Source organism: Diospyros lotus, chromosome 2 (genome assembly GCF_014633365.1).
Source record: "Diospyros lotus cultivar Yz01 chromosome 2, ASM1463336v1, whole genome shotgun sequence".
NCBI lineage: Eukaryota > Viridiplantae > Streptophyta > Magnoliopsida > Ericales > Ebenaceae > Diospyros > Diospyros lotus.
Window position 1 is genome coordinate 3,501,336 of NC_068339.1, and position 27,775 is coordinate 3,529,110.

A 27,775-nucleotide genomic window follows, 5' to 3' on the forward strand; every position below is an offset into this window, starting at 1 on the left:
AAAATTCCAGAAATTGATTCAAATGGTGCTTTGTGTGTTCGGACAAGGAATCGTTGGCTTGTAGGTACTGAACTCCTCCTTTTTGGAAGGATATTATGTCCTTTGTGATCTACAAATATAGCCTATTGACAAATTTGTGGTCGATCAGTACCAATATGAATCAAGGTAGATGCTTGATTGAGTCTGCAAGTCTCGGGGAAACTGCAATTGTGGCAGGAGGCTGTGACCTAAAAGGAAATATCTTGCAATCGGCAGAGCTGTATGACTCGAATACTGGTAGCTGGACAACTCTTCCGGACATGAACACGCCGAGAAAAATGTGTTCAGGGTTTTTCATGGATGGCAAGTTTTATGTCATTGGTGGAATTGGGCGAGGCAATCGCACGCTGATATCAGGAGAGATGTATGATATGGAGACGAGAACGTGAACTGAGATTCCTAGTATGTTCCCTTCACACAATCCTGAAGCTGAGCCACCTGGCACAAACAAGGCGCCTCCTCTGGTTGCAGTTGTAAAGAACGAGCTCTATGCAGCAGATCCTGAAGAATTAGTAGTGAGGAAATATGACAAGGAGAAAGAATGTGTGGGCTACAATTGGGCCATTGCCTGAAAGTTCACATTCCATGCATGGTTGGGGGATAGCATTCAGGGCTTGCGGAGACCAACTTCTTGTCATTGGCGGAACCAGATATGGACAGCTCGTGGAGATTAATGGTTGGGTTCCGGATGCGGGTCCTCTTCGGTGGAACTTACTGGGTAGGAAGTATTTAGGAAACTTTGTCTATAATTGCACCGTGATGGGTTGCTGAAGTTGATGAATGGACATAGGGTTCTGGCTGGTTGATATCGCTGCCTTTCTTTTGCGGGAAAAATTCAAATTTTGCTCAACTTCATGAACATTTCGTTGGAGGAGGTATTGAGGCTTATCTATCTTATTTCTGCTATGTGTCCTCTTCAGCTGCAAATGGCACCCTTTTTAGTCTGGACTGTTGCTTTTGCCCTATGTTGGTATCATAGATTATGGTCCTAGATTAATAATTATAAGTTACTACTAAGTTTTTTTTGGGTTTATCAGTATCTGCAGAAGGTCTTCTGAGTAACCAGAAACTTTTATTGGTTTATGTTCTTGTTATCTTTTTCCGTGGAACTTTGAAGAATGAAATTGCCTAGTTTCCTTACCTTTGTTTGTCCAAATGCTTATATATCTTTTACAGAATATTGTTGAGTGCCGGCTCTTTTTACTCACCATACAGGGGTATACTATTGACATGAATGATGCTTAACATTGTCTATAATTAATTGCAAAATTGTGAATATCTATGTGTTATGAATTCACATGACAGTAACAATCTTAAGCTGCCACGGTTTTTTGTTGCATGCGATATATTGTTTATACTGTTACTATACATCTACATTTTTTCCAAGTCACTGATTAGTAACAATCTTGAGCTGTCGCTATTCTTTGATGGTACAAATTTTGCTTATTGAAAAATAAGGATGGAGTTATATTTTTTATTAGTAGACTATTATTTGTGAAAATTAGTTAGAGATGGTTTTGTTATATCCAAAATCGAATAAAATGATTGGAATGAAAAAGATATTAAAAAACACCAAATAGATCATAAAGTTAAATACATAATTTTTTGTTCAATCATTCCTAGTGAATATGAAAAATTATCTGCTTGTTATACATCACATGAAATTTAGAGAAAATTAGAAATAATATATGAAGATACTGATCAAGTAAATGATACTAAGATTAATCTCTTAATGTCTCAATATAAAGAATTTAAACTACTTCAAAATAAAAATATTAGTGATATGAATGATAAATTTCAAAAGATTATAAACAATCTTAAAATGTTAGGAAAAATAATTTTAGAGGAAGATTAAATTAAGAAAATTCTTAGATATCTAACAGTAGATTAGCAACCTTTAATGATTGTTATTTCCCAAGCTAAAAATTTAAAAGAATTAAAAATAGAAAATTAGTTGGAACACTTCTAACTCATGAATTAATATTAAACAAGACTAATAAAAATATTAAAGGCAAGAAAACCTTAGTCTTAAAAGCAAATGAAGAAACTAAATCTAGTGAAGAAGAAGAGGAGGATGAAACAACCCTTCTATTAAATACCTCCTACTTGCTTTAAATATAAGAAGGTGGACATATGCAATTTGATTGTCCAGAATATAAGAAAGAGAATAAAGTAGAAAATAAAATATTTAAAAAATCAAGGAAACATGTTTTCTCCACATGAGATGCCGATGATTCATCTCAATCAGAGAAGAAAAAGAAGAAGATATGGACTTAGAAGAATTACAAAAGGTATACAAGGAACTTTTCATAAAATATCAACATATTAAGAAAAAAATAAAAACCATCAAGATGAATCACAAAGAAGAAAATGAAAAATTAAAGGTTGAAATAATGTCTTTAGACGAAAAATTACAAAAACTCAACAAAAGAAAATGAAGATAAATTAAAAGATCAATTAGCTAATTTTCAAGAAGAAAACAAAATATTAAAAACTCAAAATAATAAATGATTAGTTCAAAAGAATGCAATAGAAAAAAGTTTAGCCACATTAATTTCAAATAAAAATTCAAAACCCAAAACAAGGTATAAAACACCTAAGAGAGAATGGAAACAACCTAGGTGGAAATCTTAACCTAAAAGAAACAACATAGTACAAATGAAGATATCAAAATGGGTGATACAAACTGTTGATCCAACTTCTCATATTAATTAAATTTTGATAATTAACAAAAAAGAGAATTTTTAATATACAAATTATAGTATTTTTGGTGATTAACAAAAAGAGTATTTTTATTAAATATATTAATTGTAGTACCGAGTTATTTTTTATTAATTTATAAAATATTTTTTTTAGCATATGTATTACCAAAAATATTATTTCTTGTTAAAAATATCTTTAGATTAATTTATAAAAATATTTTCAAAACATATGCATTATTAAAAATATTATTTTCTATTAAAAATATATTTAAAAATATATTTTTATTTTATTAATTTATTAAATATTTTTTATAACAGATGAATTATTAAAAATATTATTTTATATTAAAAATATATTTTTAATATATTTTAAATTAATTTATAAAATATTTTTCTATCTTATGTATCACAAAAATAATATAACAAACTAGGTATGCCATCATGGTTTGATCTCACAACCTCAAGCTAGCCAAAGCCTTCCCTTACTAGTTGATCTACAAGCTCTCTTGAATATTTGAATGCAAATTTTAAGTTATACTAAGTTTTTCTGCTATAACGATTAGATTTTTAACCGTTGGAAAAGTGCACAAAATAGCTATAAATACCCCCAAACTCATTTTTTAAGTATCCAAGTGCTTCCATTGTATATTTAGAGCACTCCAAAGCTCTCAAATGCTCTCAAGTAAAGCATTCAAGCAATCTGAGGCTCTCGAAACATTATTATACATCCACCGAAGAGGCACAAGGTAAGAGGAGAAAATTTCTTCAAATCTTCTACAACAAATCCGAACTTCTTCATTTGAGGTTATAAATTTATTTATTTATTTAAATATTATTGTCTTGTATAATTTGTTCTTAATTGCTTATTTGTGTCCAAGTGTGAACAAATTATTTGTAACATTTAAAATTTAGGTAAATCTAGTTTTCAAGGTAAGTTGGGAAGAAAATCTTGGTATAGTGATTGCCTAGAACCCATTCTAATCTAGGTGTGTATCTAGTTTTCAAGGTGAGCTATTGTGGAAACCTTGATGATTTTGATTTAGTAGAACCCCAAGGGTGATTAGACATTGGAGAGTGAATTAGGTGTGTGTGAAAATATCGAACCACTATAAATTGTGTTGTGCCTCATATTATTTATTTTTGTTATATTTTGTGGCTTGCATTAATTATTAATCTCAAATATAATTTATTATATTTATCAAACATATATTCTTAAATAATTATTAATCAAGAATATTCATTAAAGGGAGAAAAATTTTAATCACTCAATTCACTCTCCTTCTTGAGTGGCCATACCCTAAGGGACTAACACAAACAATGAATGAATTAGATCACAAAATTTTAAATGTTGTTCCTCATCCACATACATCAAAAATAATTAAATCATTTGATTCCAATGAAGAAAGATTCAAGAGACCCGTCTATAAATGGGTACCCAAAGCTAAAGCATGATCGTTTAAATATGCAAATGTGTGTAAGAACCACAATGGGCAAGAAGTGGTATATGGACAGTGGTTGTTCACGACACATGATCAGTGAGAAACATCTACTTTTAGATCTCGGTCCCAAAGATGGAGGATCTGTCATGTTTGAGGACAATACCAAAGGTAAAGTAGTTGGCATAATCTTCTTAGCATTTGTCAATTTTGTGATGATGGCTATAAAGTTATTTTTAGACAAAGGCATTGTCTCGTTATTGATAATTTCAACTCCATTAATATTTGTGCTAATAGGCAAGACAATGTATATATTGCTAATATTGAGGAAATTAATACAAAATGCCTTATCGTGAAAAATGAAGATATTCTCTTATGGTATAGAAGATGATGTCATGTTAATCCAGACTTAATTAGAAAAATAGCTAATAAAGATTTAGTTATACGTCTCCCCAAGATAAAGCTCAATGAAGAAATATCTTGTGATGTATGTTGCCAAGGAAAAAAAACTAGGGAGCTTTCTTCAAATCTAAGAGTGAAATATCAACTAGTAAATCTCTACAACTCTTGCACATGGTTTTATTTGGATCCACTCAAATTAAAAGTTACAGTGGAAAATTTTATGCATATATTATAGTAGATGATTTTTCTAGATTTACATGGGTTATGTTCTTAGCATCAAAAGCTGAATCATTTCAAAACTTTATCAAATTAGCTAAAAGAGTTGAAAGAGAGGGGGATGATAAAATTGTAGCTATTAGAAGTGATCACGGTAGGGAATTTGAGAATAGACACTTTATGGAGTTTTGTGAAACAAATGGTATTCTTCACCAATTCTCCACACCTAGAACCTAATAGTAAAATGGTGTTGTTGAAAGGAGAAATATGACTCTTTAAGAGATGGTTAGAACCATACTTTTGGAAAATAATTTGCCTACTTATTTTTGGGTCGAAGCGGTTAATACCACTTGTTATATCCTAAATAGGTTTAATCTAAGACAAAGTATCAAGAAAACACCATTTGAATTATACTATGACAAAAAGTCTAACATATCCTATTCTAGAGTATTTGGATGTAAATGTTTTATCTTGAATACAAAAGACAATGTAGGAAAATTTGAAGCTAAAAGTGACCAAGGAATCTTTTTTGGATATTTAAATACTAGTAAGGCTTATAGAATATATAATATTAGAACAAATACCTTGGAATAATCCATTCATGTGAAATTCAATGAGCATATTGAAACAAAAAGAAAAAATAAAGATGAAAAGGTAATATCCATAGATTCATCTAAGGAAATGGAGAAGTTGAACATTCAAGAAAAAACTAAAGATGAGTCTCCAAACTCTGCATCTAAAGCCCAAGAACAACTTTAAGAAAAGGAAGACCTAGATAGACTTCCTAAGAGGTTCAAACATGCAACAAGCCACCCTATAGATCAAATCCTAGGAAATCCGAGCCAAGGAATAATGACTAGGGTGTCCCTTCATTAATATTGTAACAATGTAGTCTTCATATCAAAAGTTGAGCCAACTTGGTAGATCAAGCCTTAGAAAATGAGTTTTGGTTTAAGGCTATACAAAAAGAATTAGATGAATTTAATAGAAATGAAGTATGAGAATTAGTTCCTAGACCCAAAGATAAATCTATAATAGGCACCAAATGGGTTTTCAAGAATAAATTAGATGAAAATGGAAATATAATAAGAAACAATGCAAGGCTTGTGGCCAAAGGATGCGGCCAAGAAGAAGGCATCGATTTTGAAGAATCTTATGCTCCCGTAGCTAGGTTAGAAGCAATCAGGATACTTTTAGCCTTTGTCTCTCACATGAATTTCATGTTATATCAAATGGATGTGAAGAATGCATTCTTAAATGACTACATAAATGAAGAGGTTTATGTGGGACAACCTCTCGATTTTGAGAATCCTCATTTAGAGGACCATGTGTGTAAATTAAGAAAAGTCTTTTATGGTTTCAAACAAGTTCCTAGAGCATGGTATGAAAGATTGAGTAAATTTCTTATTGAAAAAGGTTTTTCAAGAGGGAAAGTTGACACAACCCTGTTCATAAGACCTGAGAAATCCAATATAATATATAATTATTCAAATATATATAGATGATATAGTATTTGGAGGAACAAGTGAAAAGTTTTTGCAAAGATTTTGCAAATTTAATAACTAGTGAATTTGAGATGAGTCTGATGTGAGAACTCACATATTTTCTAGGCCTCCAAGTAAAACAATCAAAAGAATGAATCTTTGTCTATCAAGCAAAATATATAAAAGAAATGTTAAAAGAAATTTGGGATAGAAAATGATAAAGCAATAGGCACACCTATGAGTACATCCACAAAATTAGATAAAGATGATCAAGGGATGAGTGTAGATCAAAAACTCTATAGGAGTATGATAGGGTCATTACTTTACCTAACGACAAGTAAGCTCGTTATCATATTTAATATATGCTTATGTATAAGATTTCAATCAAATCCTTAAGAATCTTATGTATTAATTGGCAGTTAAAAGAATTTTCAAATACTTAATTGGAACTCAAGACGTAGGATTATAGTATCCAAATGGGGATAATTTTGAATTGATTGAATATTCCAATGCGGACTTTGCCGGTTGTAAGGTAGATCGTAAGAGCACTTTTGAAATTTGTCAATTGTTAGGAAACAAGTTGGTTTCATAGTTCTCAAAGAAATAAAATTCGATAGCATTTACTACTGCTGAAGTTGAATATATAGCTACTGGTAGTTGTTGTGCTCAAGTTCTTTGGATTCACCAAGAATTAAAAAACTTCAGAATAAATTTTAAACAAACCCCCATTAAATGTGATAATATCAGTGCTATTAACCTCTCTAAAAATCTAGTGTTGCATTCAAGAGCAAAGCATATAGAGGTTAGATATCATTTCCTTAGGGACTAGGGATGGCAATTGCAACTGAAACCATGGGGTTAATATGGCTAAAAATTGTTTGATTGGGTAATGGTTTGGTTTGGAAAAAAATCACAAACTGTTTTAATAGGTATGGTTTGGTTATGGTTTTCACTAAATTCAAATCAAAACCCGTACCGAAATCGAACCAAATGTATGGGTAACTGAACTAAATCGAACTGAATATACATATATATAATAGATATTTATTTATTTAATATATTTTATATACACATAATATATATTGACTAATGCATTTTTTACAAGTATTTTAACTAATGCATTACAAATATAAAAATGTTTAACATTTATAAAGTAATTAACAAATAAAAATAAAACATAATCTTAAATTATTTTATTTTTATCAATCAAATAATTATATCCAAGAAATTTAAAGTTAATTTGTAATTTATGCAAGAAGAAAGTAACTTTATTAGAGTTTATCTTTGTTTGTTGTGGAATTATCAAAATTTTTTATGAATGATATTTGCAAGAGTTTGTCTTTGTTTGTTGGTATGGATCAAAATAAAAAAATCATGGTTAAAACCGAAACCGAATAGTTTGGTTATGGTTTTTAATTTTTAAAACCAATGGGTAATGATTTGGTTTTAGTTTTTGATTATGATTTTAGCAAAAACCAAAATCAAACCAAACCATTGCCAACCTTGAATATCCAAAATCAAGAAATATCTCTTGCATTTGTTCCAACGGAATTACAATTAGCGGATATTTTCACAAAACTCTTGCAACAAGAAATATTTGATTTCATTCGAAAGGAGTTAGGAATAATAAATCTGTTTTGACTAGAAGAGAACATTTTTGCATTTGCTTTGCATGTCTAAATGTGTTCTCATATATATATGAATGATAAGTATGTGCTAAATGCGAATATATTTTTATGAAAAATACTTTTTTTTATTTTAAAATATTTTTCATAATGGGTATGACATATTGTTTTTAGTACTTAACGCTACATTTATATTTTCAGTACTTTTTATTCATCATCCATCATATATTTTATATGGATTATGCTTGACACATTTTTCTCATAGAGTATATTATTTAAATCTGTATTCTATTCACTAACAATGTCTTTTTGATTATGACAAAAATGGGGAGAAAAATAAAATGTTATGAGATGAAAGATTGTATGTAAGAGTGTGTTGTAATTTTATTTTTGTATAGGGGAAGAAAAATGTATGATTTTTTTTTGATAGACCTTGTATGTGAGGAAATTAGATATCTGAGAGATAGAAAATCAGTACAGACATTCAAGGCAAGAATGTGCAATCAAGACAATCAGATTTGATTCTTAAACACTCTTAAAAATTATTTTATCTATTAAGCTGTAACATTCCGCATCGAGCGATAGGAAGGATCGGAACAACTTACCCTAATAGGCTTATGCGAACTTCCCAAGGGGTCACCCATTCTTGAGCTTCCGCAATTCAAGCACGCTTAATCTCGGAGTTCTTTGCCTACATTCAACCCAAAAGGTATCCAGCTGGTGTTGTTTCCTTTCTTACTTATTCACGATATATACTACTTTTCTTTGGGCTCTTGGGGTATTACATTCTCCCTCCTTTGAGCACATGACGTCCTCGTCATGCGACCTTACAACCTGTCCCAGATCTCCCCCCTTTACATGGCTGATGTGGGATTCGCCTAAGGTGCCTACACGCACCCCCCTAGGGACTCAGCATCCTGGTTGAAGTTTGCCCCACCATCGCGTTCAGAGGCTCAAGGGTCGGCTTTGATACTACCTGTAAAAATTGTAAGGCCCACTCTCGAATATTTCCTCTAGCATAGGGTATTCGAAAGGAGGTCATTACAGAGATGATATAAAACAAACCATAAATAAACAAACAACTCAACCCATTACTAGCAACATAAACTAAATTAAACCTCAGTTACACTTTTAATATCTCATGTGGTTGGGCTCGACGGTCGTACAAAATAGATAAGAGACTCGAATGTTAACTAACAAAATGAAAATCAATTCACCTCAAGCCTCACCAAAATACAAATCAGGATCTTCAAGTTAGGACGCGTTTCCGTACACCACTATCCCTAGGCCTTAGTCCCACTGGATTCGCCCCTGAAAACGGCCTTTATTTTACCTAGAATGGCAAAGAGGATCAAGTGAGCCACAAAGCTCAGCAAGTTCGAGAAGCAATGAATAGCAAATAGGAATAAAAAAATATGGTGACACCAAAAAGAGTAATCAAGAACTCGACAGTTTTATACAAGATTCGTAATTTAAGACTTTATCAATTTCAATTTAAATGCATCATGTCACTATATATTACTATGCAAATGTGCATATAAAATTAAGTATCAGAATCAAATCTCGTAGGCTCGCAAGCCATGAAACAACATATGCCAAAGTGCATCAAGAGAATAAAAACTCACATTCAATATGGAGCCAACCTGTAGGGCTATGGCCACTTTGTCTCGCGCCAGGTACTCTAGGGTACCCTTTCTCTTCGCGCAAAATAATAGGTGCGCAAAGATAAATAATACTGTCACATAATATGATCATACTAAATGTGTATGAAACGTGTCACACATTCACTCTCACATATATATAAGTATCATGAATTTCATCTCACAAGCTGATGCCATAATTATATATATTTTATACCGATCTCACAATACTGAATAGTTTTTCCACTCATATCAAGTATGCACACGAAATATAATAATTTACTCAAGAATTAGTTTAATCAATTTACTAATGAATTCTTTACAATTTATTTGTATGCATACCAAGAATTTATATATGTATATTTCTATACATATATTTTGAATTATTCGATTTAAGACATCAAAATTAGATAGAATATATTTTAATATATATAAATAAATATAATTAAAGAAAAACCAAAAAAAAGCCTTCTGTATCAAAAATTTTCTTTTATAAAAATGATTATGAGAAGGAATTATTTTATGTATATATATATTATTTGGGTGGGACTTCAAATTACAATGGGTGCGTACATATGTATACATATACATATATATATTTATATTATTTTATTTGGGTGGGCTTCAAATTACTTGGATGCGTGGGTGCTAATAGGAGTGAAACATCCCATAAATGCAAGCTCACAGCAACATATTTCTCATTACTTAATAAAAGCAAGCCGTTGCCCAGGAGCATGCGGAAGTTGTGAAATTGCCAAAACAAAACCCTTAAGAATCCTTCATATATATATTTTATTTGGATATTTGCAGGAGATTGACTAAAACAGGGCAACCGAACAGGAGCGTGCATATATGTATATATAAGGGTTGCTAGCAAATAAGAGAGAGAGAGAGAGAGCACTTCCATTCGGCCAACCTCCCTGCTAAGCATTTTTATATATATATATATATAAGGGCTTCCAAATATACACAAGGGCTGGGCATGCGAACTGGGTGCGTGCGTATCAGGGCCGGTCCTGGGTTTAATAAGGCCCAGGGCAAAACCCCTTTATATAAATTAAATAAAAAATAATAAAATTTATTAATTAATTAATTTTATTAAAATTATAAAAATTTATAAAAGATAAGAAAGAATACTTTGGGGTCTCATTAAAACTTTATTTAAAAAAAATTCAATGGAAGAAAATTCCAAATGAAAGAAAAAGAGTACCTCGCATTGTAAACAATACATTATTAAACGAAAACTATATATTTGAGTCTACATTCATTTTCATCTAGATCAATATTTATTTTCATCTATAGAAAAGGTTCATCAATATTTTCATTTTCATCTACATCACCAGTTTTTTCATTCACTTCATTCTTATTTTCTACTAATTCTTCCAATTGAATTGGTTATTCACATTCATTTGGTAAATCTTTATCTAAATTTTCAAGTGAAGTATTAGTTTATTTAACAAAATATTTATTCAAAGATCTTCTTAAACTTTGAGCAATTTCTTCTTTTTTTTTCTTTCTTTGTCTCTTAAGATTTTCGGAAAGTTATTTCTTAGGAAATATTTTTTTATTTTTATAATAAACACAATACAATAAAAAAAATAAAACTAATTAACAAAGAATAATAAAACTTAAATTTTGAGCATATTTTCTTCCACTTGAAACTTCCAATTATAAAGAATAAGAATCCCAATCAAGTTTTCTGTTGAATCAAATAATAAATAAGAAAAAGTTAATAAAGATATGTATTACAATTTACAAATTTTCAAGGCAAAAAATTCCTAAAACATAAAAAAAATGACAAATTTCTTAATTTGGCATAATAGTGTAATTTGACCAAAATCCATTATACCCTCACTGGTTTAGCAATAAGTATTGTTTCTTATGTAATTCATGTCCCTAACAGTCTAATATAATAGTACATAACTAAAACTTGAAATATATATCATGGATTTGTATTGAAAATTAAAAATAATTACCGAAAATTTTAAAAGACTTACCTTTTTATAGATCGAGACCACTTTCACGGTGAAAATGCGATCAAATCGAAGATCAAACGGTTAGATTTTACAAAATTAATTGTTTATTGATATATTGTTGAGAGAAAATTAAAGGAAGAGAAATAGAGAGAATGAGTTGGGTTTCAAATAGATTGGGGGGGGGGGGGAGGAGAGAGAATAGTGAGGGAATAAATTAATTAATTTTGTGAAAGTGGAAGAGGTAGTTGGAGACAAAATATATAGTATAGGAGAACTTTTGAGTGGGGGTTGAGAGAACAGGGGGTAAAAATAAATATATTATATATTTTATTAAAAAAATTTTTATTAGGGGGATAAAAATAAATATAATATATATTTTATTAATTTTTTTCTTATTATTGTGCCCCCCTCACTTATGGGCCCAGTGAGCAGCTACACTGCCACGCATGGAAGTATATATGTTTGAAAATGTAAATGGGTCTGCTGGGAATAGGGCATCCATGGCCGAACTGTGTATGTGTGTGTATATATATATATATATATGTAAATGTAGATGGGTTGCTTGGAGCAGAGCATCCAACTGCTGATATGGCTACAACAATATATATAAAATATGGGTTTGCTCTTCTGGCTAACACATTTGACAGAGGTGGTGCATGCATATATAAATATGTGTATATATACATCTTTATATAATTTAGTTGTTATGAATAGGATGAATGAAGATTTGCATTCTTACCTACCAAGAAGTCATTCACTCAACAAATTTGTGTGTATATGCAATTTACATTAGAGGAATTATAGCATGCTAGTAAATTGCAGAATGCTAAAGAAGCTGGGTACGAAATGTGCAGAATGTAATAGAGGCTAAGTAAGAAACTTGCCTGAAAGATGCAGGCAAGAGAAGCTCCACCAGTGCAATGAAAGGCAACGCACCCACCGGTTGAATAGAATAAAGTAAAGTATAAGAAGACGCTGAGGAGGTGAGGAAAGCAATGGAACAGTGAAAGAAAAGGAGGGGATGATATGCATTGAAATTAGGAGATCTCTGCATACAGAAAAGCTATGCAGATTGCACGCCAACTCCAAAATTTTACCAACATGCCTTTCTTCTCATATAATAGACAAAAATATCTAGGGGCTTTATTGACAAAGACTAACTTAATTTATTTTTTTATTTTATTTTATTACACCACTAATTTCATTATTTTTAAATTATTTATCACCATGGGCCTAAGCCCAAGCCACATGTACTTCATACATATATCAAGCCCACTAGGTTTAATTTCCAACCCGAGTCAAGTCCATGACCTCGTTAACTAATTAATTGCGGCTCATTATATTATTTATGAATTCTAAAAAATTAGACCCACACACTTATCTTCCGATCACATGAACTATAAAATAAAATTGTTCAATCTAAAACTATTTCTATGCTCTCAAAGAAATTTATCATTAAATATTAAAATACTTAGACCCACATCTAAAATGCTCTTGAGCTAAAATTAAATATTAAAAACATCTCGACCCAATTTAGGGTCATTACAGTTTCTCGCTCCCTTCAAAGAATTTGGTCCCCAAATTCGTCCCTGGTCATGTGAATAGCTGGGGAAAAAGATATATTGTTTATATATTTTTATTTTCTTTGTTAACAATGTCTTTTTAATTATGACAAAAAGGGGGAGAATAATAAGATGTTATGAGATGAGAGATTGTATGTATGAGAATGTGAATTGTATATTATTTTTGTATAGGGGTAGAAAAATGTATTATGATATTTTTTTGTGTATGTGAGGAAATAATATATCTGAGAGATAGGACATCAAGCAGGTGCAATCAAGATAATCAAATTTGGCAATCAAGTTTTGTCTTTAAAATTCTTATAAATTATTTTATCTATTAAGCTATATCCAAAACATTTTAATGCTATTAGTATTTTTGAAAATGGGAGCTTATAATATAAAATTAAGGGGGAGTTCAATTTTTTTTTATCACATTAATGACCCCATAAATCATTTTTTTGTCATCATAAAAAATGGGGAGAATGTTGAGCCAACTTGCTCATATTAATTAAGTTTTGATGATTAACAAAAATATTTTTATGATATAAATGTATTTCTTTCTCATATAAAAAAAATAAATTTATTTTGAATTAAAAGTGGGTACAAAGAGTAAATTTATTTTGAATTAAAGGAGATTGTTTTTAGACATATTTTCTTGTTTTAATCATTTATGTCTCAAAATGTTATATTTGAATTTTCAAATTTTGATTTCTCATGCAAAAAGTAAATTTATTTTGAATTAAAGATGAGACATGTTTTCTAATTGTTTGATAAAGTATAAACATTTTTTAAATTTCAAATTTTATATTAACCATTTCTCTAGTGGCTAAAATTCTTATAATTACCCCCCAAACTCATTTTTTGAGTATCCATTGCACATATTACACATCCAAGGCTCTCAAGCTAATTTTCAAGCATTCCAAAACTCTCAAAGATTTATTGTTCATCTACCGAAGAGTCACAAGGCAAGAGGAGAAAAAGAGATCTGAATATGATCTTCTCCATTCAAACTGATGTCATCGTTTATTTATTTATTTAAATATTATTGTCTTATATAATTTATTTTTAATTGCTTATTTGTGTCCAAGTGTGGACAAATTATTTGTAACATTTAAATTACTATTTTGGATTATATAGATTTCTTAGATCCGTTAAAATCTAGGTGAATCTAGTTTTAAGGTAAGTTAGGGAGAAAACCTTGGTGTAATGGTTGCTTAGAAGTTATTCTAATCTGAGTGTGTATCTAGTTTTTAAGGTAAGCTAGTGTGGAAAGTTTGGTGATTTTGATTTAGTGGAACCTCAAGGGTTGTTAGATTTTGGGAGAGTGAATTAAGTGTGTATGGAAACACCGAACCACTATAAATTGTGTTGTGTTTCATATTATTTATTTTTCTTATATTTTGTGACTTACATTTATTATTAATCTTAAACATAATTTATTATATTTATCAAATATATTTTCTAATAAAATCTTTAATCAATAATATTTATTAAAATTAAAAAAAATTAATTACTCAATTCACCATTCCTTTTGAGTGGCTATACCCTAAGGGACCAATAGATATCTTAGTGAAATTGATTTAGTGGAACTCCAATGGTGGTTAGATATTGAGATAGTAGATTAGGTGTATGTGAAAATATTGAAATATTATAAATTATTTTGTGCTTCATTTTATTTATTTTTGTTATATCTTATGGTTTGCATTAATTATTAATCTCAAACATAATTTATTTTAATTATCTAATATATATTATTAAAGAAAAGTATTAATTAATAATATTTATTAAAAGAGAAAAATTTTAATTACTTAATTCACTTCCCTCTTAAGTAGTCATACCCTAAGAGATTAATAGTATCATCATTTTACATCATATTTTCAAAATAAAATACATAATAACTGAATATTTCGCACAAAATCAAAGACCTACTATAGATCTAATATGTAAATAACGGCTATATCTCAATAACCTTTTTTTCCCTTGGCGATGCAACTTTCACCTGTAATGTTTGAATATTTCAGAGACAAAGTCCAAATTAGATGCTAAATCATCATTTAAGTGAGAGTTCAAAAATATTTTCATAAATATATGTAAGACCAAGTATAAACTAACATATCCCAACATGTCCTCGCCCAAGAGAATCTTGATAGGTTGAAATGTTATGGCACACACCAAGAGGGGGGTGAATTGGTATATAAAAATTATTTTTTCTTAAATTATTTTTTGATGAAATAGAGATGTCGTTTATGAAGACCACGGCTTCGTTAAATTTCAAGACCTTGAAATGACACGATGAAGTATCAAGCGTATGAAGACAATTTCGTTTTGATAATGGAGAATACAAGATTGAAAAATATGAAATCTTTTCTAATGTAAGGTTAAATATATGAATCAAGTGAGAAATATAGAGATGCTCGAAAAGAGGAATAAATAGAGAACACAAGCACAAGAGACGATGATTTATAGTGGTTCGATTTTTCAAATCTAGTCCACTATCTTAGCTTCCCACTAAGGATTTTTAAATAAATCCATTATCAACCCCCAGCTCAAACCGGGTAGGTCTTCTAGTTTGCGACTAGAAAAGTTACACACCTCCCACTCGAATGGGCCCTCTAGCTTACGTTAGGTAAAATACAAGAAAAATGAATACGAGAATCTAAGAGTACAACTCTTAGTTACAAGTTCTCTCCAACTGAAAAATAGAGGCTTAAAATAAATATAATAGTGTAGATACAAAGTCTCGAAAAGATAATTACAAAGAGAATAGAAATTAAAGCTCGAAATAAATTTGAATGCTCGGTAGTTGAAGATAATAAATGTTTTCAGTCACCTTCAATGATTCTTCAAACACCTATTTATAGTTGATGGTAGATAAATACAAAAATCCGACTGTTGTGGTAGTTGAGCAAGCATTTAATACGCCAAAAATTAACTGTTACAACTTTCTGTGAAAGAAACTGTCAACAGACTAAAGAGATTAGTTGACTATATTTTTAAATAAAATTAAGGCATAGTCGACATACATGCAAGCATAGTCAACAGAGAACCAACCAAATGTATTGATAGTCGACACACACTTTCACATGGTCGACACATCCAAAATATGAAGAAAATTTCTACCATCATACACACAAATAGTCGATAGAGTAATTTTAGCAGTCGACAGAACCAACAAAATAGTCAACAGAATAAAACATAGTCGATTGATGCTAGGCATAGTCGACAGATCAAACATACTTAGTCGACTATTCACTTGGAAAAACTTAACACTAAACTGATAACATGTAGAAGAACACTTGTGAGATTTCAAATACAAAATTCTTAATCATTCAACTCTCTTAATTTTGTTTCTTTTGAAAGTAAGTTGAGATTATTAAAATGATATTGATTTTGAATTTAAACACTCAAACTTATTTCTTTAGAGTTCAAGATTGATTTTCATAACTTTGTGTCATTATCAAAACTATTTCAATTTCCAAGAGTAAAATATCAAATCTCATACTGCGCTTAAACCATTCCATGGGAAAAAAAGCAATATCTCTAAGGGCAACATAACCATATTAACATATCCGCATAACACAATTCTGGCTTAAGAGGGGTAACATCAACATATCTCCCTGATATCTCAGGAACAATCATTACCACTCTAGTCACAAGAGGGTCAACATCAATGCAGGAACTGGGCACATAACAATCAGGTCAGGGATTACGTTCTCACTAAAAAACAACTTGAAAACACTGCCCATTTTCACACACATGCTAATGCCATAACCACAACATGTAATGATACATTACATAAAATGACACTTCAATGCAGGTGTAAATAAACATTTCGGATGAACCTCCCACATGAAATCAACCATTCACATGCCAAAACCATTTGCTTGAAACAAAATCAAGTTTGAAGTAGGACCTCTCACCTTGAATGAAACCCAAAACAACTCGATTCTCGCCCAACCTTGATTCTCATGCTAAACTTCTAATGGTTCTCAAATTTGAGTCTCAACATACTCTGGCTATCATATATGTTCAATTTTTCTCCTTTCTCTATTCCTTTTCAACTTCTCCAAATGGTGTCTCCTATTTATAGGCCTTAAAATTTGGCCACCAAGTATGCTATTTTATATTATAATATTTTTTAATCATTTCAAATATTTTTTAAATCTTTTAAGATATTCCAATAATTTAAAATCTTCCCAAATCTTTTCAAATATTCTAAGATATTCTAATCATTTATAATTTTTTCAAATCTTTCATAATCTTTTATAATCATTGCAATTTTTCTAAATTATTCTCCAATCATTCTAAATCTTCTAAAATTTTCTATAATTAATCATTTCAAATTTTCTAAAATTTTCTCCAATCATTCCAAATTGTAACGCCCCCGTTTTCCTAGAACGAGCATTACCTCGAGATTTCGGGAATAATTTTTTTTTTCAACATCAAACACACAACATAAGTCTCTCGATACACATCATTTCCCGACAATCCTGATTAAATTCTGCAAAGTCTATTTCATACAATGGCCTCACATTGGATTATTTTTAATATTAGAAGAAGAAAGAAGCATATATATATATTCAAATAATTATAGGCATTAACTTATATTTCATTAATTTAATTTATCAATATTGGAATAATTTTAATATTAAAATTTTGACAATTGCCCATTTTTGTTAATTTCCCGTAAATCGCTAATTTAATAATTCTTATAAATAAATAAATTAAAAACAAAACACCATTGGCACCAGCAAACCATCTCTAATAAATACAACAACTCAAAGTACATTTGAATTTCAATTGTAGTTGGAGTCGAAATTTCATTTAAATTTTGAAAATATTTGTTGAGACAGACATTTAAACACACTTACTCACGCAATGGTAAAAAAACAAAATCAGTTGAAACAGAAGCAGAAAAGGCACCGCCAAACGTGGAGCTACCCATTGGAATTGTTGAAATTCGTGAAATTAGAAGGAAAAAAAAATCACAATTTTAAAGCCGTAATAATTTTGTTTTTGAAAATTCTATTTTACCTTTTTGAGCTTAGGTGTCAGTTGTTGCATGCCCATGCAAGAGATAGAGCCGTAATTAAAAACATGGTACCGGAAAACCACTATCTCCCGCCAACGGCCACCTGCTAAATGCTTTGTTTAATTGTCCAAACGGTTCCGATAGGGCCCCACCCCCGCTCGGCGCGCGCCACCTCTTCTTCTCTTTTGTGTTGTCTTCAGTCGGATATCAACACATGTACAGCAGAGCAAAACTTTCGGGTATTGTTGCGGCTTCGTACATTTTAGAACCATCGAGCCACCGATCAAGATCCACACTTCTCTTACGATTGATGTAGGTGAGAGAGAGAGAGAGGGCGAGAGAGAGCGGCGGCATTCAGAGGCGAAATCGCTTGTAGCGACTGTAACCTCTCTAGTCGTAATAGAAATCGCTCACAGTGAGCGTAATCTTATTGCTCTAGTCGGAGAAGAGAGAGAGCCACCGAATATATGGTATACAGAAGCGAGGGAGCCGACGATCGAGTGTAATCGCTCGTTTGCTTCCTTATCAATTCAGAGGCGACAAGGGGAGAAGAGATCGGCAATTTTTTCTTCCGATTGATACTGATAAAGAGAGGAAACTACTTGCACTTCTGTAAGACAACTAAGACCCGCAAGAACAAGGGGGTTTTTCTCCACACTCCGGATCTGACATCGGTATTTGCTTGGTTTTTCTACTACTGTGTTCCGACTTGTGTTTTGTTTTGATTTAGGGGTTTCTGATGATACTTTGCTTAAATGTTAATTTTAAGTTCTGGTACATTCTGAACTGCTTTCGTTTTGATTATACTAGTATGTGCTCCTGCTTTTAGGTCATGCCTGTGTATTTCAATCTGTGATCAATTGGCCTTTCCTTTAATCCCAACTTTGTTTTGAAGGTTCTTGATTTTGTTGGTTTGCTGTCAGTGGTAGTTCGAATCTCGGGTGAAGAAGAGAGGGTAAGACCTGTTACTTGTATCTGCCTATTTGATTACAACAGGAATTCAATCCTTCGAGTTCCGTTTTGCCTGTTTAGTTGAATACCAAAGCCTGCTATTGATTGAATTGTTGAGTTTGATGTAGAATCACTGCTGCCTGATAAATGATTACAGTTAAATTCTAGTGTTCTCTTTTAGGTTTGGAATTAGAGATGTGATTTTGGGATTTTAGGGTTTTTTCCAACTTTCTTATTGTTTTATGTGGCACAGTGCACAGACACGTGTGCATGCATGCATATCTGCGTCTACTTACAGATTATTTTGATTTATGTACCGTGCTCTTCTCTGTATTGATGAATTTGATTGTTGAATATTGGTTTATGGCCTCTTGTAAGATAAAGTGCCATATTATTGTCCTTTTTGGTTACTTAAGTTCTTTCTTTCAATTGCTTACTTCACATGTTGATATAATACTCACTAAATGCATTTTTGATTCAAAACATAGACGCGCTTGCCAACGGCGTTTATTATTTTATCAAAAACACACACTTCAAGTGCGTTCATAGATGGAAAAAATAAATACACTTAACAAGTGCGTTTGTTTGTCACACTTAAACAAAATTTTTAAGTTTGATGATCAATATTAGATTGATAAATATTTTTAACCTGATATTCTTTTAATAATTTCCTTAAAATAATATTGTTTTAAAAAACTCAGGCATGTGCCTTTGCATTAATGCTACTGTATCTGTTTCTGTTTTTTCTTGTGTTTTTTCTTTGAATAGTTACTTTATAGATAGAGATCAGTGCATTGGCCGCTAAAGTCACAAGATGCATAGCTCTCCAAAAATGCTCATCTCAGCCGATTCTTTAGGTTACCAGCCCTTTTTTATACTTAAAATGGTTTTCTGCCCGCTGAATATATGTTTTGGTGCTCAAGTAATGGAAATAAATGTTCTTTCCTGACAGATTTTTTGTTGGTTTGATTTTGAATGGAAGAGGTATCTTTACATTCATTCATTTGCATGGTATCTTTTTCATATATATACTGTTCGTTCTTTGAATTGTTACTTATGCACATTGAGATAAGTGCATTTGGTAGGAAAACCGCTAGATTTATAGTTACATTATAGCTGGTTTTTAAGATTGGATATATTTTGTATGTTGGTGAAAATTTCATTAGTTGAATAGATGATTTTGGGTCCATAGTAAGGGACAAACACTATTCTTTGCTAAGGGAATTTTTCTCGTTTTAATTTTGTTCAGGACGAGGCTCACGCCTTTGCATTAATTGGTTTCTGCCCCTGCTCTTGCACAAATTTGGTGCAATGCCGAAGGATCAGACAGACCTTGCGTCCGGGGAACAGCCCGGTTCCTGTGAGCATGAGGGTAACTCGAGTGGCAACACATTCGATGTGATTGAACTTTCAAATTGTAAGCGCTGTTTGGAAGATGGGGAACTGATCAATCTGTTGAAGTCATCCAAATCAGGGAATGCCAATGAGACAGGGGAAATAATGCAGACTGCGAACGAATTTGCACTCTCTCCAGCTGATGCTTCGAATAGTAAGCAAGTGCACGGTGATTGCTCAAATTCAAGTTCTTCTCTGAACCCAGCACTTGACCAAGACGTCTCTAATAACTGTCTCCTCCACTGCTCAAGAGCAGATTATGGTTCAATTGCTTCCCTGAACAAAAGCTTTCGATCTTTGCTTCGGAGCGGTGAGCTATATAGGCTAAGGCGGGAAAGGGGCATTATTGAACACTGGGTTTACTTCTCCTGTGGCCCTGTTGAATGGCAGGCATTTGATCCTGTTCGCCGGCGATTCATGCATTTGCCAAAAATTCCAGAAATTGATTCAAATGTGTGCTTTGTGTGTTCGGACAAGGAATCGTTGGCTGTAGGTACTGAACTCCTCCTTTTTGGGAAGGATATTATGTCCTTTGTGATCTACAAATATAGCCTATTGACAAATTTGTGGTCGATCGGTACCAATATGAATCAAGGTAGATGCTTGATTGGGTCTGCAAGTCTCGGGGAAACTGCAATTGTGGCAGGAGGCTGTGACCTAAAAGGAAATATCTTGCAATCGGCAGAGTTGTATGACTCGAATACTGGTAGCTGGACAACTCTTCCGGACATAAACACGCCGAGAAAAATGTGTTCAGGGTTTTTCATGGATGGCAAGTTTTATGTCATTGGTGGAATTGGGCGAGGCAATCGCACGCTGATATCAGGAGAGATGTATGATATGGAGACGAGAACGTGGACTGAGATTCCTAGTATGTTCCCTTCACACAATCCTGAAGCTGAGCCACCAGGCACAAACAAGGCGCCTCCTCTGGTTGCAGTGGTAAAGAATGAGCTCTATGCAGCAGATCCTGAAGAATTAGTAGTGAGTAAATATGACAAGGAGAAGAATGTGTGGGCTACAATTGGGCCATTGCCTGAAAGTTCACATTCCATGCATGGTTGGGGGATAGCATTCAGGGCTTGCGGAGACCAACTTCTTGTCATTGGCGGAACCAGATATGGACAGGTCGTGGAGATTAATGGTTGGGTTCCGGATGCAGGTCCTCTTCGGTGGAACTTACTGGGTAGGAAGTATTTAGGAAACTTTGTCTATAATTGCACCGTGATGGGTTGCTGAAGTTGTTCATGAAAGGACGTAGGGTTCTGGCTGGTTGATATCGCTGCCTTTCTTTTGCGGGAAAATTCAAATTTTACTCAACTTCATGAACATTTCGTTGGAGGAGGTATTGAGGCTTATCTATCTTATTTCTGCTATGTGTCCTCTTCAGTTGCATCTGGCACCCCTTTTAGTCTGGACGGTTGCTTTCGCCCTATGTTGGTATCATAGATTATGGTCCTAGATTAATAATTATAAGTTACTACTAAGTTTTTTTTGGGTTTTATCAGTATCTGCAGAAGGTCTTCTGAGTAACCAGAAACTTTTATTGGTTTATGTTCTTGTTTTCTTTTTCCGTGGAACTTTGAAGAATGAAATTGCCTAGTTTCCTTACCTTTCTTTGTCCAAATCCTTATATATCTTTTACAGAATATTGTTGAATGCAGGCTCTTTTTATTCACCATATACTATTGACATGAATGATGCTTAACATTGTCTAAAATTAATTGCAAGATTGTGCATATCTATGTGTTATGAATTCATATGACAGTAACAATCTTGAGCTGCCATGGTTTTTTGTTGCATGCTATAGATCGTTTATACTGTTACTATACATCTACATTTTTCCGTGTCACTGATTAGTAACAATCTTGAGCTGCCATTATTCTTTGATGGTACAAATTTTGTTTATTGAAAAATGAGGATCGAGTCATATTTATTATCAATAGACTATTATTTGTGAAAATTAGTTAGAGATGGTTTTGTTATTTCTAAAATCGAATAAAATGATTGGAATGAAAAAGACATTAAAAAACACTAAATGGACTATAAAGCTAAATACATAATTTTTTGTTCAATGATTCCCAGTGAATATGAAAAATTATCTGCTTGTTATACATCACATGAAATTTAGAGAAAATTAAAAGTAATATATGAAGATATTGATCAAATAAAGGATACTAAGATTAATCTCTTAATGTCTCAATATAAAGAATTTAAACTACTTCAAAATAAAAATATTAGTGATATGAATGGTAAATTTCAAAAGATTATAAACAATCTTAAAATGTTAGGAAAAATAATTTCGGAAGAAGATCAAATTAAGAAAATTCTTAGATATCTAACAGTAGATTAGCAACCTTTAATGACTGTTATTTCTCAAACTAAAAATTTAAAAGAATTAAAAATAAAAAAATTAGTTGGACACTTCTAACTCATTAATTAATATTAATAAACAAGACTAATGAAAATATTAAAGACAAGAAGACCTTAGTCTTAAAAGTAAATAAAGAAACTGAATCTAGTGGAGAAGAGGATGAAACAACTCTTTTATTAAAAACATTTCCTAGAATAATGAGAAAAAGATAAAATGAGCATAGGAAAATACCTCTTACTTGCTTTAAATGTCAGAAGAGTGGACATATGCAATTTGATTGTCCAAAAGATAAGAAAGAGAAGAAAGTAGAAAATAAAATATTTAAAAAATTAAAAAAACATGCTTTCTCGGCATGAGATGCCGATGATTCATCTCAATCCGAAGAGGAACAAGTACAAATGTGCTTCATGGCTATAAGAGAAGAAAAAGAAGAAGATATGGACTTAGAAGAATTACAAAATGTATACATGAAACTTTATATAAAATATCAACATATTAAGAAAAAAATAAAAACCATCAAGAAGAATCATAAAAAAGAAAATGAAAAATTAAAGGGTGAAATAATGTCTTTAGAAGAAAAATTACAAGAACTCAACAAAAAAAATGAAGATAAATTAAAAGATCAATTACTAATTTTCAAGAAGAAAACAAAATATTAAAAACTCAAAATAATAAATTATTAGTAAAAAAGAATGTAATAGAGAAAAGTTTAGCTACATTAATTTCAAATAAAAATTCAAAACCCAAACTAAGGTATAAAACACCTAAGAGAGAATGGAAACAACCTAGATAGAAACCTTAACTTAAGAGAAACAATATAGTACAAATGATAATACCCAAAGGCGTGATACAAACTATTGAGTCAACTTGCTCATATTAATTAAATTTTAATGATTAACAAAAAGAGAATTTTTAATATATAAATTATAGTATTTTTGGTGATTAACAAAAAGAGTATTTTTCTTAAATATATTAATTGTAATACCGAGTTATTTTTTATTAATTTATATAATATTTTTTTTAGCATATGTATTACTAAAAATATTATTTCTTGTTAAAAATATTTTTAAATATTTTTTAGATTAATTTATAAAATATTTTCAAAACATATGCATTATTAAAAATATTATTTTCTATTAAAAATATTTTTTAATATATTTTAAATTAATTTATAAAATATTTTTCTAGCTTATGTATGACAAAAAAAATATAACAAATTAGATATGCCCTCATGGTTTGATCTCACAACCTCAAACTAGCCAAAGCTTCCCTTGCTAGCTGATCTACAAGCCCTCTTGGATATTTGAATGCACATATTAATTTTAAATTATACTAAGTTTTTCTATTATAACGGTTAGATTTTTAATCGTTGGAAAAGTGTGCAAAATGGCTATAAATACTCCCAAACTCATTTTTTGAGTATCCAAGTGCTTCCATTACATATTCAAAACACCTGAAAGCTCTCAAATGCTCTCAAGCAAAACATTCAAGCAATTCGAGGCTCTCGAAATATTATTGTACATCCACCGAAGAGGCACAAGGCAAGAGAAGAAAAATTCTTCAAATTTTCTACAACAAATCCGAACTTCTCCATTTAAGGTTACAAATTTATTTATTTATTTAAATATTATTGCCTTATATAATTTGTTCTTAATTGCTTATTTGTGTTCAAGTGTGGACAAATTATTTGTAACATTTAAATTACCATTGTAGATTGTATTAGTTTCCTAGAACCATTAAAATCTAGGTGAATCTAGTTTTCAAAGTAAGTTAGGAAGAAAATCTTAGCATAGTGGTTGCCTAAAACACATTCTAATCTAGATGTGTATCTAGTTTTTAAGGTGAGCTAGTGTGAAAACCTTGGTGATTTTGATTTAGTAGAATCCCAATGGTGGTTAGACATTGGGAGAATGAATTAGGTGTGTGTGAAAACACCGAACCACTATAAATTGTGTTGTGCCTCATATTATTTATTCTTGTTATATTTTGTGACTTGCATTAATTATTAATCTCAAATATAATTTATTATATTTATCAAATATATATTCTTAAATAATTATTAATAAGAATATTCATTAAAAGGAGACAAATTTTAATCACTCAATTCATCCCCCCCCCTCTTGAGTTACCATACCTTAAGGGACCAACACAAACAATGAGTGAGTTAGATCATAAAATTTTAAATGTTGTTCCTCATCCACATACATCAAGAATAATTAAATCATTTGATCCCAATGAAGAAAGATTCAAGAGACTCGTGTATAGATGGGTACCCAAAGCTAAAACATGATCGTTTAAATATGCATATGTGTGTGAGAACCACAATGAGCAATAAGTGGTATATGGACAGTGGTTGTTCACGACACATGATCAGTGAGAAAGATCTATTTTTAGATCTCGGTCCCAAAGATGGAGGATCTGTAACGTTTGGGGACAATACCAAAGGTAAAGTGGTTGGCATAATCTTCTTAGCATTAGTCAATTTTGTGATGATGGCTATGAAGTTATTTTTAGACAAAGGCATTGTCTCGTTATTGATAATTTCAACTCCATTAATATTTGTGTTAATAGGCAAGATAATGTATATATTGCTAATATTGAGGAAATTAATGCAAAATGCCTTATGGCGAAAAATGAAGATATTCTCTTATGGTATAGAAGATTATGTCATGTTAATCCATACTTAATTAGAAAAATAGTTAATAAAGATTTAGTTATACGTCTCCCCAAGATAAAGTTCAATGAAGAAATATCTTGTGATGTATGTTGCCAAGGAAAAAAAACTAGAGAGCTTCCTTTAAATCTAAGAGTGAAATATCAACCAGTAAATCTCTACAACTCTTGCACATGGTTTTATTTGGATCCACTCAAATTAGAAGTTACAGTGAAAAATTTATGCATATATTATAGTAGATGATTTTTTTAGGTTTACATGGGTTATGTTCTTAGCATCAAAAGATGAATCATTTCAAAACTTTATCAAATTAGCTAAAAGAGTTGAAAGAGAGAGGGGTGATAAAATTGTCGCTATTAGAAGTGATCATAGCAGGGAATTTGAGAATAGACACTTTATGGAGTTTTGTGAAGCAAATGATATTCTTCACCAATTCTCCACACCTAGAACCCTATAACAAAATGGGGTTGTTGAAAGGAGAAATAAGACTCTTCAAGAGATGGTTAGAACCATACCTTTAGAAAATAATTTGCCTACTTATTTTTGGGTCGAAGCGGTCAATACCACTTGTTATATCCTAAATAGGTTTAATCTAAGACAAAGTATCAAGAAAACACCATTTGAATTATACTATGAAAAAAAGCTTAACATATCCTATTTTAGAGTATTTGGATGTAAATGTTTTATCTTGAATACAAAAGACAATGTAGGAAAATTTGAAGCTAAAAGTGACCAAGGAATCTTTCTTGGATATTTAAATACTAGTAAGGCTTATAAAATATATAATATTACAACAAATACCTTGGAATAATCCATTCATGTGAAATTCAATAAGCATATTGAAACAAAAAGAAAAAAAAAAGAAAGATGAAGAGGTAATATCTATAGATTCATCTAAGGAAATAGAGAAGTTGAACATTCAAGAAAAAACTAAAAATGAGTCTCCAAACTCTCCATCTAAAGCTCAAGAACAGCTTTAAGAAAATGAAGACCTAGATAGACTTCCTAAGAGGTTCAAACATGCAACAAGCCACCCTATAGATCAAATTCTAGGGAATCCGAGCTAAGGAATAATAACTAGGGTGTAGGAGTGTGCACGGTGTGATTTGGGCTGTTTAGGAAGAATTTAATACGCGCAAACCGTATATGCGGTATGGCATTAAACCAAACCGCACGGTCTAGTTTGGTATGCACAAATCGCACCAGACCGCACTGCATCTTGCGGTGCGATTTTCGTGGTTTGGTGCTTCTTTATTGCTTCATTTGGTGCTTCCACTACTAACTTATAAATTTTTAATTAAAACATAAAAATCAATGCATAAAATCATAGTTTTTAAATTCTTATAGTATCTTGGAGTTTAAAAGTAAAATAAGTTACAATCTAATAAAAAATGCAAACTTAAGAGTTTAAAATCTACAACATAACCACATGTCCATAATATAAAAATAACATAAAAATCTACAATATAATTCATGGTCAAGCAAGCATATATTTTAAATTATTAAATATTTTTAATTTATTTTTAATTTATTTATTAATACACTACCTGGCCGGTTCGGTTTTAACCGAACCAAAAAAAATCGTAAACCGCAAACCGCACAATTTGAGAATTTCTCAAACTGTGCCAAACCACACTCCAAAAAAATTGCGCGGTTTAGTGTGGACAATTTCCACGGTTTGACAATTTTTTTGCACACCCCTACTAGGGCATCCCTGCATTAATATTGTAACAATGTAGCCTTCATATCAAAAGTTGAGCCAACTTGGTAGATCAAGCCCTAGAAAATGAGTTTTAGTTTAAGGCTATGTAAAAAGAATTAGATCAATTTAAAAGAAATGAAGTATGAGAATTAGTTCCTAGACCCAAAGATAAATCTATAGTAGGAACTAAATAGGTTTCCAAGAATAAATTAGATGAAAATGGAAATATAATAAGAAACAATACAAGGCTTGTAGCCAAAGGATGCGGCCAAGAAGAAGGCATCGATTTTGAAGAATCTTATGCTTCTGTAGCTAGGTTAGAAGTAATCAGGATACTTTTAGCCTTTGTCTCTTACATGAATTTCATGTTATATAAAATGGATGTGAAGAGTGCATTCTTAAATGGCTACATAAATGAAGAGGTTTATGTGGGACAACCTCCCGATTTTGAGAATCCTTATTCGTAGAGCGCAGTATGAAAGATTGAGTAAATTTCTTATTGAGAAAGATTTTTCAAGAAGGAAAGTTGACACAACCCTATTCGTAAGACCTGAGGAATCCAATA

The 27,775-nt window shown here is 31.4% G+C and overlaps 2 protein-coding genes and 1 pseudogene across 2 annotated transcripts in view; all 3 read left to right on the forward strand.

The window, feature by feature from the left end:
* Positions 1–27,775, forward strand: part of LOC127794985 (delta-1-pyrroline-5-carboxylate dehydrogenase 12A1, mitochondrial) — a 59,764-nt gene that overhangs the window by 14,630 nt on the left and 17,359 nt on the right. The window lies entirely within an intron of this gene.
* On the forward strand, positions 30–810 carry LOC127794238 (F-box/kelch-repeat protein At1g74510-like; annotated as a pseudogene).
* On the forward strand, positions 20,566–21,699 carry LOC127794986 (F-box/kelch-repeat protein SKIP11-like). Its single transcript, XM_052326353.1, has one exon. The coding sequence runs from the start codon at positions 20,566–20,568 to the stop codon at positions 21,697–21,699; it is 1,134 nt and encodes a 377-aa protein (XP_052182313.1).

Excerpts from the sequence above, each read along its gene's own strand:
- LOC127794986 (XM_052326353.1), top strand. The coding sequence starts at position 20,566 with ATGCAGACTGCGAACGAATTTGCACTCTCTCCAGCTGATGCTTCGAAT.